This window comes from Psammomys obesus, unplaced genomic scaffold (genome assembly GCF_907164565.1).
Source record: "Psammomys obesus unplaced genomic scaffold, mPsaObe1.curated_primary_1811, whole genome shotgun sequence".
Lineage (NCBI taxonomy): Eukaryota > Metazoa > Chordata > Mammalia > Rodentia > Muridae > Psammomys > Psammomys obesus.
The window spans coordinates 6004275-6020250 of NW_026590405.1; the positions used below are offsets into that span (position 1 = coordinate 6004275).

The 15976-nt window shown below is 53.2% G+C and overlaps 1 protein-coding gene across 13 annotated transcripts in view; it reads right to left on the minus strand.

Annotated features, from left to right (window-relative positions):
• Nucleotides 1-15976, minus strand: part of Anks1a (ankyrin repeat and sterile alpha motif domain containing 1A) — a 152839-nt gene that overhangs the window by 72107 nt on the left and 64756 nt on the right. For 7 of the 13 annotated variants that reach the window (XM_055606989.1, XM_055606983.1, XM_055606988.1 and 4 more), the window contains exons 4-10: nt 14589-14651; nt 8093-8389; nt 7383-7458; nt 7069-7170; nt 6874-6975; nt 4676-4872; nt 1883-1969 (exon numbers count right to left, since the gene is read on the minus strand). In XM_055606989.1, the coding sequence (XP_055462964.1) occupies nt 1883-1969; nt 4676-4872; nt 6874-6975; nt 7069-7170; nt 7383-7458; nt 8093-8389; nt 14589-14651 (924 nt within the window). Of the gene's footprint in view, nt 1-1882; nt 1970-4675; nt 4873-6873; nt 6976-7068; nt 7171-7382; nt 7459-8092; nt 8390-13870; nt 13892-14060; nt 14082-14588; nt 14652-15976 lie in introns of those variants that run through there. The other 6 variants (XM_055606990.1, XM_055606986.1, XM_055606995.1 and 3 more) reach the window with 3 other exon arrangements.

Here is a 15976-nt window from a genome sequence, read left to right on the forward strand (position 1 = left end):
TCGAGAATTCAGCTGGGGTGTGGGCGGCTGGGCAGCTCCATGTCAGGGCATGGCTACTTCTATGGTAGCTGGCAGCCCATCATGAGGCTTTCCTGTGTGTGTGTGTGTGTGTGTGTGTGTGTGTGTGTGTGTGTGTGTGTGTGATGTCTCATGTCTGGCATCAGGATGGGATCATTACTTGAATAAGCTCTCCCACCGTCAAAGACTGGGTCACATGATTGACGAACACACAACCGTCAAGTTTGGCTTCCTCAGAACCAGAGAGGTGTTGGGCTTACCCTTCCCTGTACCACAAACAAGATAAAAATGCCCTAAAGCTTAATGACATCAGTGTCTCAGTATGAGGTTTAGTCTGAAAGCTTTGAGAGAGTTGGAAACAAAGACGGTGGGGTTGGAGGCCTCACTGCCCCTGCAGAAGACCAGAGCACAGGCCCCAGCACCCACCGCAGTGGCTCACATGCCTCTGTAACCTCTCAGGACACCAGGCACAGATGTGATGCCCAGACAGACAGACAGGCACATAATACACAGTTCTAAAACCCTTCTGGATCACTAAGAGAACCTTGATTCAGGCTGTTTCTCTGTGCTCATGCAGCCATTACAACAGCAAACAAAACAGGCAGGTTCAGAGCTCACATTCGCACGGCCTCCCCAGACCAACTATGCTGGTCAGCTGATCAGGACTCCAGGCCAGTAGAGAGCGTTGCCAAAAAGACCAGCCCCACAGAGAGCCCACCAGGCGAGACAGCCCTGGAAGCACACGGCGGGAGGAAAGAGCCCAGGCCCCGACCCACACTGTACCATAGTAAAACACTCTTTAAAATGGTAGATGGTTTCTAATAACCTTCTCTTCCCTCCCCACCTTTGGCATATGCCTCCTTTCATTTTTAATTTAATTCTTGATTATTTAATAAACTTGCAAATAAATAAATATCACACAACAAAATTATCCAGGCCCAAAGCCTCTATCTTTTTTAACTGTCACTTGTGACCTGGTTCATGGTCAGCTACAATCTTTTTTTTTTTCTTTTTAAGATTTATTCATTCATTTATTTATTATTTATACAGCATTCTGCCTACACGCAGGCCTGCACACCAGAAGAGGGCACCAGATCTCCCTCTAGATGGTTGGGAGCCACCATGTGGTTGCTGGGAATTGAACTTAGGACCTCTGGAAGAATAGCCAGCACTCTTAACTACTGAGCCCCCTCTCCAGCCCTCAGCTACAGCCTTTACAGGAAGCGGTGAAAGGGAGCACCGACACTGTGGTACTGCTCATGCAGTGGCAGGGTGAGGGTACGGGGTTCCTTGTGTCAACTCACGACACAGCTGTAAAAATGAAAGTCAGATTGTTCCATTGGGGAGGCCAGACTTAGCCTGCCGGGCTTACCGTGTGGCACGGCAGGAAGAGGAAGAAAAGCACCCACAGTCCAGCTCTGGCCTGACCACGCACGGGCACCTACAGTATACACTTACGTATATGCCTCACACTCACACACAAATGCAACAACCCTCTTTCCCGGAAGAAAAGAGGCTGGGGGTGACTCAGAGACAGAGCACTTGCTCGGCATGTACAAGGCTCGGGTTCAATCCCAGGACTGGAGAGATGGCGCAGCAGTTGAGAGAACTGGCTGCTCTTCCGGAGGACCCAGACTCAAATCCCAGCACCACACGGTGGCTCGCAGCCATCTCTAACTCCAGTCCCAGGGGCCCTGAGGCCCTCATCTGGCCTCCACAGGCACCAGGTAGGCGTGTGGGGCACATATATACACACTCACACAAAAAGAACCTTAGAAGAGAGGAAACAAAGCCTCCTTTAAGCAACACCCGCAAATGCCGTCTAACAAACACTAAGTCACTGCTGGGATAACCCCAACTCTACCTCAGAGGCGGTCAAGTACTTCTTATCTACTCGCTCCTCCTCCTCTTCATCAGGTGGTGGCTTTGCAGGAGGCGGCGGACGTTCCCTCTGCAGAAGAAAAATAAATATTCTACCGTCCTTCTTCTCCAAGGACTTGTCTTTTTGGTTTACCCTTATTTTAGTCCTTAGAAATAAAAAGAACTGTGTAAAGAATTCCCGGACACTAAAGTTAAGGTCAGTCCCTGAGCCGACAGGGAGCTCCCACACAGATACAATCCAATCAGCTGGGCCATGGTTTGTGATATCTGCAGCAAAGATCACCAACACCTCCTTCCGCAACCTGGCTTTGAGGAGAACAGCACAGAAGGCTCAGAACTGCCTCGCTGCTACGGGAACTCTGGGACACAAAACACAGAAAGCAAAAAGCCGTGGTTCAACTTTCAGTGTCCACTGAAAAGAAGAAACTCGAGATTAAAAGACCCAGCTCGTCTAAGCCAAGACTCCTGGCGAAGCAACAGGAAAAGCAGCCAAAGACGGAACGTGTGTCCTTACTCAGACTCCAGCGCTGTGCTAGCGATCGTCCTACTCATCAGGAAAAGTCCACACCATTCTCTTTAACAGTCAGTCAGGAGGCTGAGGTCACCCTCAACTCAAAACATCTCTTAGTGTTTTGGGGGATAGGGTCTCACTGTGTAGCCCTGGCTGTCCTGGAACTCATTGTGGGGATCAGGCTGGCCTCGAACTTGGAGATGTGCCTGCCTCTGCTTCTGGTGCTGGGATTATAGGTATGTGCCATCACTCCTAGCACATCTCCTGTTTTTAATCACCGCCTTCAATAACAGCAAATATACGGTTATAGGGATCCCTGTGTGTCACGCCTGCCGGTTTAGACAAGAGCATGAGCACGTCTCCCTAGGCCAGGGGCTGGCAAGCTTGTTCTTAAAGGACCAAAAGTAACCATACTGGGTGCCACACTCTGCTCTGCCACAGATAACAGGCAAATGGTACATGTGACTAGATGCTAAAAGAAACTTCATTCAAAAGCACAGCTTCCAGTCACAGGGCCACAGTCTGCCAACCCTACCCCACAGCAAGGAAGTCACTGATGAGGCACAAGTGACCCAAGAGTGGACAACTTTTGGGGAGCCATCGCACCCACACTTTCCCACTGTGCTCTGCAGTGCTGGAGTCCCTTGCCCAGGCTTGCAGGTCAGCTCTGGGATGCGGAAAGGTAGAGATTTCCCCGAGAAATTTGCAAAGACGGCTGTGACGGGTCTCGGCAGCCAGGACCTTTGTGTTCACCTGTGCTCCTCAGCAGCCTCCATCACCAAGGCCTTCCCAGGCGTCTAGAGGCAGATGGATCGCAACAGTGCTCTCACAGCAGGTTCGCGTGCTCAGGCCAGTGCTGTCTGGATTTCCCAGGGGTGGGCGCACTGTTTCCACCCTTCCTTGTTCTACACGTGCCGGAACAGGCCTGGTCAGTGCACCACGTACAAAGGGACAAGCACACATCCACCATGAAGCCAGCCCTGGGACCCCAGTGTGGCGGAAAGTAAACGGAACAATGGGAACGGCCCGTCCCAGAGGCAGCGAGACTGCTGAGACACCAGGGGAGACAAAGTGCCCGCAGACAGTCTGCTACGGTTGCAGGTCCTGGCCACACGAGCCAGTGTGGTCAGAAAGCAAGAACGGCTACAACGCAGGCACGTGTGCTCAGGCGGCGCGGCCTGAACTCCAGGATGCCCTGGCTTCTGCACAACCACTCATTCAGGACCGGTGGCTTTTAGTTAAGGCACTAGCGCCATCTATCGGGCGCCAGCTATGCCAATAGGGAAGACTTGCAACTGTACCAGGCTCTTCCACGGCTCATAGGCTGACGCCTGCTCTGCCGGGCTGCTGTAAACGAGGACCACAGAAGCCCACACAGTGCAACTGCGTCAGCGAAAACAGGGCAGAGCAGCACCACCACCAAGAAACACCCCAGAAGTTCTGGGCCTTGCCCAGGCCACAGTTAGAAAGGCCAAGGAGCACTCTGACCCCCGCCAGAACTAGGCAGGAAGGGAAGGTCGACAGAAACAAACAAACAATCTCCCCAAAACAAAAACCAAAGAAAACAACAATGTTCTTCCCCCCCCCCCCCCCCCCCCCACATAGCCCCAAATCTGTGTCAAGGTAGTTAGCGCTGGGATCCTGTCAGCAGCCAGGTTAGATTGTCAGGGCCTGAGAACTCTGACAGGTACTGACTCTGGGGCGGAAGGGGGAAGAAGGAGTCCTGGGGCCCATGAACAAGACAGAAGTAAGCAAGTTCTGGACAAAGCAGCAGCGAGGCAGGAGGGCGTATGAGGAGAAAAAGCGCCAATGAAGAACCAAGCAACCGACGGCACGGCTGATGAATGCACACGGCCTGATGAAGTCTTGCCATGCCTTCTCCCCAGGACGGGACCACCCTGTCCACATGGCTGGCAGGGCAGGCGGGACTGGGAACAGGCAGCAACTCCTGTCACTGGGCACTGCTGCTCTCCAGAGAGAAAACAAACCACACATAGCAAGATCCCAAAGGCCTGAGCAGCACCAAGGCTAATCCAGAACAAAAGACTCGCGCTGCCCTAAGGATTTGTGGGAATGGAGCTGCAAACTGGCTACCCGGAAGTTGGAAACACCAAACTTCTACCTCAGCATGATGTGTAGCTCTACCACACTGAGCAGGAGACAAGATAGACCTCACCCCAGCAGGTAGGCTCAGGCAGCAGGCTTCCTGCCAGTGCCCCACAGCCGCCACCACAGTTCCCAGGGGCTTAGGCGTGTGCCACATACAGGCCTCACTCCAGCAGTCCTTGTTCCCGTGGCCTCGGCCTCCTTGTTTGTGGAGTCTCGGTCAGATGATCGCCCACTGGCCGTGCTGTCCAAGGAATGGCAGGACACAGCATTGTATAGCGCCTCGTAGGGACCCTCCTCCTCAGCATGTGTGTCAAAGTCCACGAGCAGCTCGGTCACTGCTTTCTCCACATTCCCTGGAGGAGAGGGCAAGAGCAGCCGTAAGGAGGGCAGTCCTGGTTCCCCACACTCTGGCCGAACAAAGACTCCACTGCAAAATGACCCAGTGAGCACTAACTCGGGAAATGCTCGCTGAGGGACAGGAACTGATTTCTCTAATTCAATACAGAGGAGCGAAGCTTAGTGGCAGAAGTCAAGCTGAGTGTGCACAGAGCCCTGAGTCCAACTCTCTGCAAAAGGAAACTACTTCACATATGTAAGGGATTCTTCCCATGTTCTCTTTTTAAGCTCCCCGTATCTATCTCGATGCCGTGTGAACACAACCTTAACCTGAAAATGTAGCCATGTGGTGTGAGTGAGAATTAAAAGTAATGCTTTAAATTAGTTTTCTTTTTTCTTAAAGCACAGACTCACTATGGAACCCTGGCTGTCCTGTAACTCACTATATTAGTCAAGGCTGACCTTGAACTCACAGAGATCTGGCTGCCTCTGCTTCCCAAGTGCTGGGATTATAGGCGTGTGCCACGTGCAGCCTCCACTTTGTTTTTGAGACAGGGTTTCCTTCTGAAACTGGAGTCCACGTAAAAGGCTCTAACAAAAGTCCCAAATCCTGAGCCAAGGTGCTCTGACTTATCTGCTGTCTCCTCAGCACTGGGACCCAAGCCTGACTGCAGTCACTGTTACAGATGGCGTCCCTGAGTGGCTTGTAGCAGGGTGCGCTCCTTGAGAGCTAAGAGCTGAGTGAATGATCAATCCCACTGCTGGCAGATTCCAAGGTCAAGGACAGAGAGAGAGAGAGAGAGAGAGAGAGAGAGAGAGAGTGTGTGTGTGTGTGTGTGTGTGTGTGTGTAGGGGGGTGAGCCTGGGGGGCCGCCCAGGAACCCAGTGCCGACAGGCCAGGAGCTCGAGGCCCTCCCTCTTCCGTTCTGTTGCAACCTCCCCCCCCCTTCATGTTGCTTTACTGTTTATCACCACCCACACTGGGGGGCGCTGCCAATTAGGGTTTCTCTGTGTGTCATGTACAGTACCACACCCTTCTCAGTAAACTGAGAGGATCCCGACAGGGGTGCACACCCACCGCCGGACCACCTTCACAGCCTCGGCTTATTGACGTCATTGCCATGTGCACACCTAGCCAGCAGACCCTCATTAGACAGCCACATTGGACCAACTGTCCCCGAAGCACTGTCTGTGTGCTGGAGTAGGAAGCAACAGCAAACCCAGATCTCACTGCTGCCGAGATGACCCCGTCAGCACGCATCCCCGCAGAAGCAGAGACAGAAACAAAGCCGTGGGGTTGGAGAAACGGTTCAGAGACTAGGAGAACTCGCCGTTCTTGTAAAGGACCAAGGCCCAGTTCCTCGCACCCACGTGGCAGCTCACAACCAACGGTAGACCCCAGCCCCTCCTGACCTCCGTGCGTGCATGCACGCACTACACGCGATCACACCAGGGCGCACACACACTTCTGAATGCAGTGCACATGCGCACACCCGGGCATACATATAAAGTATATAGATTGTTTTGTCTCTCTCCCCTCCCGCCCCCAAAAAAGACAGGGTCTTACTGTGCAGCCCTGGCTAGCCTGAAACCAGCTATGCAGACCAGGCCTTGAGCTCACAGAGCTGCCTGCTTCTGTCTTTCAAGTGCTGGAATTTAAGGCACATGCCTGGCTTAACTAAAAAAATAAAACATAAAAGAATGAAAAATGAAGGGGGGGAAAGAAAGGCAGACAATCGGCACAGCAGAGCCGCCCTGTGCCCGCTAACCTCTCATGCAGCGGAGACAGCGCCGCTGTGGATGTGCTGACAGCTCTGCAGTTATCGTCTGGATTAAGAACTTTCTATTTTGCTCAAGAATGACCAGCTCAGCACTCGGGAGACAGGGCCAGGCAAATCTCCGTGAGTTCGAGGCCAGCCTGGTCTACAGAGTGAGTCCCAGACAGCCAGGACTACAGAGAAAAACCCTGTCTCGAAAAACCAGAAACCAGAAAAAAAAGAATGAGCCGCTCTTCTCACCCTGAGACTTCGGTGCTGGGGCGTCTGTGCCGGAGAGGAGAGGTGGCTGGGCTGTGGAGGTCTTGTCTACTTCTTTCACACTCCTTTTTCCGGTCATGTGATCTGTGAGCAAAGACGGTAAGAAAGAGGTGGCACCAAGCTCCGTGCATTGCAGGTTAACTGCACCTGGCCGCTGGACAGCGCGGTGACACATACCTTCTATGAGCGCGGCTATCTGCTGGCTCTTCTGAGAAGGCAGGTCCCGGACGGTGTCCAGGGCAGTCAGTCCACGGTTGTCCTTTATGTTCACATCGATTCCTAGAAGGGACGCCAGGCGGAAGGGAAGTGAGCATCCCCAGGCAGGCCCAGGAGGCAAGTTCAAGGACACCCACGGCCTTCAAGCCGTACAAGCATTCTCACTCACAGCTGTCAATAGCCCAGTGCTCCAGGACCTAGCTGCACACCTCTAACCACACACATACGTGAGCCTCAAACCCCGTCTGGCACATGGGATCAGCTGCCAACCTCACCTGCAGCCAGCAGGATTTGCACCACATCGGTCTTGCCAAACAAAGCAGCCTCATGCAAAGCACTGCCCATCTCCGTCTGGAAGGCAAACGAGAGCGCAGCAGCATGTCATGAGAACAGTTCTGTGTGTCACATGACAAGTGGGACATGGAGGAGGAGGGACGGCAAGTAAGCTACATGGAGCCCTCCCCTCGGAGGGTGGGGCTTCAATATTTCCTGTATTCCAACAAAGTCCACACAGCAAGACCTCCGAGTGCTATCGTAGGCCACGCCACAGGTGAATCTCCACTGCTTGTAGGCATGTTGACCAAACAAATTCGCCCAGGCGCCACCTTTCTTGGGGAGAAGGAATAAAAGCACCTGTGGCCCACGTGGGGAGCCAAGAGCAAGCGGAAGTACTGACTGTCGGAAGCTGCCATCAAAGAGCAGTGCACCTGGCAGGGAGGTCCTGGGAGCATGTACGGGAAGGGGCCCCCAACTACAGCCTTCAGGGTTTCAGGACTGTATCTCACACCCTGAAAAGAAGCAAGAAACACTGGACTCCCTAACGGCGCTCTTTTGCCTCTAAAATGTCACAACAGGACACGGTGACAAACGGAAGCACGAGAACGAGAGGTGACATGTGCTCAGCACACACGGCCCAGCAGCACTCTGCTTGTGCCTCTCCCAGCGACTAAGCCCCCGGTGCCAGCAGAGGTGTCCGCCCTGCTACCTGGTAGTTGCTGTCCATGCCGGCGTCCAGCAGGACCTGCACCACGGCCTTGTGGCCGTTCCTTGCTGCCAGGTGCAGGGGCGTGTGCTTCCTGGTGCTGCAGCTCAGGAGGTTGGGGTGCGCGCTCAGCAGCAGCTTCACCACCTCCAGCCGCCCGTACAGCGCTGCCAAGTCCAGGGGCGTTTCGAATTTGTTGTTGCGCATGGTGGGGTCCGTGAGCTCCTCCAAGAGAGCCTTCACCACCTCCGTGTGTCCGTACTGTGCCGCGCAGTGCAGGGCGGTCTCGTTGTCGTTGTTCTGAGGGTTAGCAAGCGCATCAGATCAGAAAGCTGTGGGTGGAAACTAACGCCGCCTGGAGAATGACCCATAAAACCACTGAAATTTAAATGAGAAGAATAGCAGCAATACTCGGGAACTCGTAGTCAGGATCCGGACACCACCCCCAACAATCGGCCCATTGCTCCCACTGGCCCCGCCTGCGCCCAGTCCCTGCGTGAGGCGGCTCCCTGAGCACCTGCAGACTCCACGTGCCTCCATCTCCGTACTTCCGGAGAAGGAGCTCGGGAGCCTGGCGTGTGTGGACCCCGTACCACTGCCATTGTCTCCTCTTAAACTTCAACTGGCTTCATGAGCATTTCTTTGCGCAGCCCCCCGGCTCTGATTCTGGGTTTGTTCACCATCCGCAGCTTTCCACACAAGCTTTTTAAAGAGGTTGTCATCTGGGTAGCTTCTTGCATGCAAAGCAATCAGCCAGGAGGGAGAGCGACAGAGCAGAGCACCGCACACCACTCTCAAGGTAGCAGCCAGCACCAGTTCCCCAGGAGGAAGGCACAGGCTCGGGCCTGAGGGAAATTCGGGACCCTATCCTGCCCCATGCCTACCCCAGAAGGGCACACGGGCGGCGCATGCAGCTTCTACTGCATAGGACAGTGGGCACACGGGGGAAGTCTTCTCATGGAAGAAAGGGACAGGCCCTGGGGATGCTTGGTGTGAGAGGTGCAAAATATTCCTCCGCAACGCTGCCCTCTATTCAACTCATAGGCTGAGGGCCTCCGATGCCAATTTTGTCTCAAGGACACAGAGGCTGCGGTAAAACAGAGAACTCTGAGCTTTCTCCACTGTCAGAAGTAGAATGTGAGTCATTTCAGTTATGTTCGTCACTGAGACGATGACATATAATTGAGGCAGACGATTTTCTACAAGCTCTCTTTTCGGAGAAACACTGGTGAGAGCGACGCTCTCACCACAGTCTCAGAGCCCTCAGTTTACCCAGGCAGCTCCTGCCACTTTGGGGAAGACGAGGCTTGAGAGCGCCAGTCCTAAGTCAATACTGTGCACCTTTCATTCGCCAAAAGTTAAAAATTCACTATGTCTACAGCTGTTTTAGTTCTGTTAGTGACATTAAAAGGAACAGATGAGGAGCGACCCGAACATGCATCCATTCCATCTGCTTTTGACCACTTTTTTTTTTTTTTTGGTGTTTTTTTTTTTCCCTCCAGCTACATAAACAGAGATGAGGAAGATCCAGAGCTGTAGGGCCCCAAGTGGCCTGAGGGACAGCAAAGACCAAAACCAGGACAGAAAACGTGGCGGCAGGGGACATGCAGGGCTAAACAGACACAAATAAACGGGGCGCAGAGCAAGGGACCAGAGAGGCGGCCCAGCCCGGTGAGAGCAGCCCGGGGCCGCAGCCCTTGGAGGCGACGCAATGGCCACAGAAGGACCCTGAGGTCTGGAGGAAGGGCGGGCTGTCTGGAAAGCAAAGCCCTGGTGCTCCCTATACCTTTCAGCACTGCCCGCCTCCTAGGGCCCAAAGGCCACTTCTCCTCCATGTGACAAACGAAGCTACTTCAACAGAGCTCACGGGAGCTTTCTGGGGAGTGCAACTCAAAGACATTAAGAAGAGGCTGAGTTCTCTACCTCAACTTCTGCACGACAGCCAGGACCAAGGAGCCAGCGCATTCTCACTTAAACTCCATCCGGTCATCTTGCTGACCGGGAAACAGACCATTATAGTCACGGTGCCTCCCAACATGCAGAATTATCTATCTGGGATTTTACAGAAAGTATGACTCAAGGACTGAAAAATCATAAAGCTCTAAAGACTGAACTATCCAGCGGGGGAGGGAGGGAGAAGGAAGACAGAGCTAGACAGAACATGCAGGAAATACGGCACAGGGGCAGAACACATGCTCAGCACACACGAGGCCCGGGCCTCCCTCCCTGGCGTAGCCCACCAAAGCAGTGACAGGAGAGTACAGAGAGTGCTGTCTTAGGTTTCTTTACTGGTTCTCACTGGCCTGTCAGCTTTTGCTAGAATGAAGACAGCTGTCTCAAAGTTGCACTGCTAGGCCCTAGCATATCCTGCCTGCTGTCAAACACCATCTAACCACACCTCACTGGCACAGTGCGGAAGTGTCGACGTGGCCAGACATGGGCTGGTGGTTAGCTTTGAGTGTGGTGCCCACCTCACCACGGCTGAGCACTGGCCACCACCACACGCTCTCCTTGTTTCCTTGTGGAGCTGACTGCTGTCCAGTTAGAGTCCTCTGATTCATCGACCCTCAGGAGGGGCAGCGATTCCACAGAGAGGTGCGCGTTCCCATCAGCAGCGGTGGGCATGCTTCCCTCTCACCCCTTCTGAACAACACTGCACTAACCCGCTTCCTGAGACCCCGACTGGGGGAAGGTCATGGGGTCCAAGCTGGCCTTGAACTTGATACTAAAGCCTCTCACAAATACTTCATCCCTGCTCATTAAGTTTTCCCTGCTGGAATATGTCTAAGAAAAACGGGATCTATTCTTCTCTGCAGATTCCATTGAACCTCGATTCATATATGTGATTCACAAACATACACCCTCATCAGTGAGCGGAGAAAATCATACAGAAATATTCCACAGTCGTCTTCTCTTGGAACCTGTCGGGAATATCCCATTACAGCCTGGCTCAGGTTGTCCCCTGTGGACAGAGGCCTGTGTTAAGGAGCCAGAGGTGTAGCTCTCTGCAACTGTGCTGCGGGTTCTAGAAAACATAACCAGGAAGAACAGCAAGAACCTTGTATACAAAATTAGGAAGGTGGAAAGGAAAAAACTAACCCGTGATGGTAAACAAGAGTTCGGCTTCCTCCTGCAGTGCAGAACTTGGACCAAAGTGCACAGAAATCATGCCAGTCAAAGACAAGAAACTACAGGTAGCAGCCCAGGAGCAGGTGCTGGGCAGTAATTAAGGCCATTTGTTATTAGGAAAACATGAAAACAGAAATGACTGTCTGCATGGGTAGCAGAGCAAGGCTCCTCCAGGTAGGAAGCGGGCTCAGACCAGTACATCTCAAGCAGGCTCATTTCGGAACTAAGCAGAGCTTAAAAACAACCAGTAATTAATCGGCTCAACTTCAGATTTGGCCAAGAAGGCTGTTAAAGAGTGTGAAGTGCACATGAGACTATTATTTCAAATTCTGCTGACATGGCAGGACACACGTAAGAAAGATCCCAGCGTTCAGGAGGGAGGAGGATGGAGGAGCGTGATGTCAAGGCCAGCCTGGACTCCACAGCCAGAACCTGTCTCCAAAGGGCTGGGGCACCTGCACTCCGAGCACTTGCCGAGCATCCCCAAGACCCCTGTGTCTTCAGTCCCTGTCATCCTGAGGAAGAACCCCCCCTGCATTCACTATCGTCAGCACGGAGAAAGCCTGTGACCTGATGACACACTTAGCAGTATGTCACTTGTGTGCATTCCTGCCCCACACATGTAACCTGTTTCATCATGGCTGGTGTGTGGTGTGAATGACAAGTGGGAGGGAGAGGAGGAGGGGGAAGGATGCACGGCCACATGTATTAGGAAACAGGCGCCACCAATTTCCAATTCTGAGTTTAGTGACTGTATCACGGGCTCCTTACCGTTTTCAGACAAGGTCCCGCCATGCTCCCTGGCTGGTCTGTTACTCCCCATGGAGCCCAGGCTAGCCTCGGACTTACAGGAGGGCTTCCGGCTGTGCCTGAGCGATTACAGGTGTGTCTCACAACGTTCGGGGGAAAAGCTGACTGATACTAAATCTAAGTTTTTGGAGCCAAGACATCAGCAGCTTAATCCTAAACACATCACAAAGCCATGGCCACAGCTGCAGCACGGGGGAGGGGTGGGAGAGAAGTAAAGGGCAGAACCGTCCCAGCTCGGCCACACTGTGCACTGCAGCCCACAGTCTTGGCCATACTAGCTGAGATTCTGTCCAGTGGAAAGGTCTTCACTGGCTTCTGGTGCTCCTGATCCGCCCTGGGATGGGAACTGTCAGAAAAACTGGTCTACTCCAAAATGAGCTTGACCATGCTGCCCGCTTTGTGACAGTCAGACTGAGGGAAGCTGTTCTAGGGGGCATGGTTCCCACGGCTCAGCCATGGCTGCCTTTTATTCTTCCTGACTCATGATGACTGGCTGAGTGCTGAAGGGGACCAGGAGAGCCTGGGAAATCCAAATGCTCCAGAAATGGTGCCTGAGACTTCTAAGTTTGTATTGAGTCAGACATTATTTAGCATTCACAGATGCTTTAGCAAAGCAACTCCTAGCTATGAGGCAGGCTAGCCAGACCCCACTCGCTGGGATAAACTGAGAGAGGCTGCCTCCAGAGGCCTGCATCCTCAGCACACACAACGAAGCTCGGCCTCAGTGCTGTGTGCACGATAAGGGAGGCGAGCCCAGGGCAGCACTTCCGGGCATGAGTGTTCAGCCTTGCACTTTTTCTTTTCTGTCCTCACTTTCAGGAACTGGAGGCCCAGCCTTTGATGCAAGCTTTAGAAGCCAATCTGACCACAAGTGGACACAGTCACCTCAGGCCCCTCCTCCACAAACCAATGCTGGAGCACACAGAGCACTGTTTGGCTACACGCCCACTAGCCACTAGCGTGGAAACTGTGGACACGTGTTACACAGTATCTTTTCAGAACTGCACAGGTATTTCCGAACCTCTCACATACTGTTAGCTACCGGACACTTGTCCTTTACGAGCATGACTCCAAAAGAACCAGAAAGAACGGTAGTAACCCCCACATTATAAGAGGAAAGCAAGGCCCAGAGGAAACTTACTACCTACTTGAGTCGGCAGCCCGGAACCCCGCCAGGCCTGGCTGGCAGGCCTCCGATCTAGCCCTCTGCTGCCCCAGATCACGCTTCTCGACCAGCAAAAGCCCAATAGCTTCGGGCTTCTCCAAGGCCCCCGACGTCAGCCCGGGAGTCGCAGAGAGCGACGCTGTCCCTGCCTGCCACGCGTAAACACAGGAAGCAGCGTGCCCCCTTTCCCAGGATGGCTGCATTCTGAGCAAGCACGAAGTACCAAGCAGGACAATCAGTGTGCGGACCAGAAAACAGCTTCGAGGGGTGGAACACACACAGCCCAGCTGGCAGAGTGCCTGCCACGCAAACACAAGGTGCAAGCTTCGAGCTCCAGCAGCGCGTGAAAGCAAGACGCGGCGGTGGGCACTCCAGCACCAGGGCGGCCAATCCTGGAGGCTCACTGCCGGCCAGTCTAGCCAGGCAGCAAGCTCCAGAATCAGAGAAAGACCCTGTCTCAAAACTCAGGTAGAGAAGGATTGAGGAAGACATTCAGCACTGACCTCCGGGGCACGCATGCACGTACACACGAGTGAGAAAGCAGAGAGAGCCAGAGAGAAGGGAGAGACAGAGACAGAGAGAAAAAGGCATGTACATGCACACCAGCCCAAACTCCATCTAAGTAAAACTCAGGGACATAGATTCAGCAAGTGAGGGTGACAGGGAGCCACACCCACCATCCACTAAGCTTCGCCTCTTTGTGGAGGAGCCTTCTGATGAGACAGGGGCTGGCCAAGAAGGTCTAGCAAACCACCGCTGCTCCAGCTCCTGGTTCAGAGCCCTTCAGGGTCAGCAGTGACAAAGCAGAAAGAGAGGTGATGCCGGGGACTGGACTGAGCTATGAAGCACATGCAAAGAGGCACACACCCAGGAAGAGGGCGGCAGCCAACAGCAGCCAACAGCAGCTTTTGAAAGAATGAAGTGCGGTCACCTACGTCCTGTCCCCCACACCACCACGTGGCTATGGAAACCTGAAAGAAAGTCAGATTCTACTTCAAAAGAAACACGGAAAGCAGATGAAAAGTAAAAGGCTTAAATTTCAAGAAGTACACCTAATCATGTTCTGTGCTTATTGAAAGCAAGCCGACTTGCTTGACAGGCCTCTTTGTGGAACCCCATGACTTTACAGGTCGCAAGCACACAGCAGGCTTACGGTGTGGTTCTGGTTCCTACTGCTGCTGCTTCAAACATTCCCAACTTTCCAGGACTAGACGGTTTGAAAACTAAAGCCTCGGCCCACTGTGCTGTGATTTCCCTAGACAAGCCAAAAGCAGATGGGCTGAAGCAGGCAGCTTGAGGGGGGTGAAGAGGAGCCTGGGTAGAAGGATGGAGGGCTACAGCAGAGGGGCAGCATGGGAAACACAGGACGAGGGATCCTGGCCGTGACGTACACACCTTGGCATTGATATAAGGGTCAAAGGGGCCGTACTTTTTGAGGTCTTTGATCTCAAGAGCATTCTACAAAAAGGAGAGGAAAAGACAATATGATGATAATGGATGGAATATATCAAAGCCATATGTAGCCCTGGGGCCCAGAACTGAGCTCAGGTAGCTGGACGGAGTTACAGAGCGGGCAGCTCCGGGGAAGCTCATCTTGCCCACCTAGCCACTGAAGCACATTAGTAGCTTCAAGTCAGTGTAGTGCTTGTAGCTGCCTGGACCCATCATGTTCTTCCAGCTGCTCCAGAGAGCAACACGCAAGCACTGGGCTGGCATCACCTATCCTGGCCTCCTGCAGGCAGGAGGCAGCGTGAGCATAATAGGCTAGCACACTCAAGTGCCTCCAAATCCCAAGCAGCTGTGTTTCAAGGCAAATGTGGGTGAGGACGGCATTAGAAATGATTGCTGAAAACTGTTGAAGTGAGAAGGACTTTTGGGTGGCCAGCTCTTCAGCGCTGAAGAGTGTTAGTTATGAGCAAGCTTCTCCACACACTTCTTTCAGAGAGGAGAGACTGTCGTTTCAGCAAGGAGAGCTGCACTTGGGTCTAACCAGGCAAGTCTAGGACCCTGTCGCCCCATGTCCTACACAGGCCTCCTCCCAGATGGTCTGAGAACCTGCTGCTCACCTACCTGGAAGGCCGCCCGGGAGGAAGTGGCAGGCTGATGGGCCACTACCTATACCCAGGCTCCAAATGGAGGCACCTGGAACCCTGATGCGTGGCTTTGTGGTATCCTGAGGTCTGAGGAGGAACCCGCTCTACTCTCCAGAGGGGAACAAGCTCCTGCAGCTGGGCGTGAGCAGGACAGCCCTTTCCTCAAGGAGCAGCAGAGTGTAACCAAGGGGGCAAGACCCAGCCCATGGCTCTGCATGCTGGGACCCAAGCCACAGAGACCTAAGCCTCTCTCCAGAGAAGCAAGAAGTTAGCCTACGAGGCTCTGTCAGGGTTCTGCTGATTCTCACCTCTCTCTTTTTCCTTTTCAGAACAGACCTCACGTTTAGTCTAGGTTTACCTGAACTAAACCTTCTGCCTCAGTCTCTGAGTGCGGGAATGCAGGCTGTATACCACCAGAACTGGCTTGGGTGATTTTTCTTCCTTTTTTTTTTCTTTAACTCTCCCCTCCCCCAAGGCAGGGTCTTATGTAGCCCAGGCTGGCTTCCAACTATATAGTCAAAGATGACCCAGAAACTCCTGCTTCTTCGGTCTCCACTTCCCAAGTGCTGCGGTTACAGGCATGTGTCACCAAACCCAGCTGAGCATTTTTCTTCAAATGCTAGCTTTCTATTTTCTAATAACGGTGTGGTTTTTCAAAGTTTAGCTCAAAGTAGCCTTGGAAGACAGCAT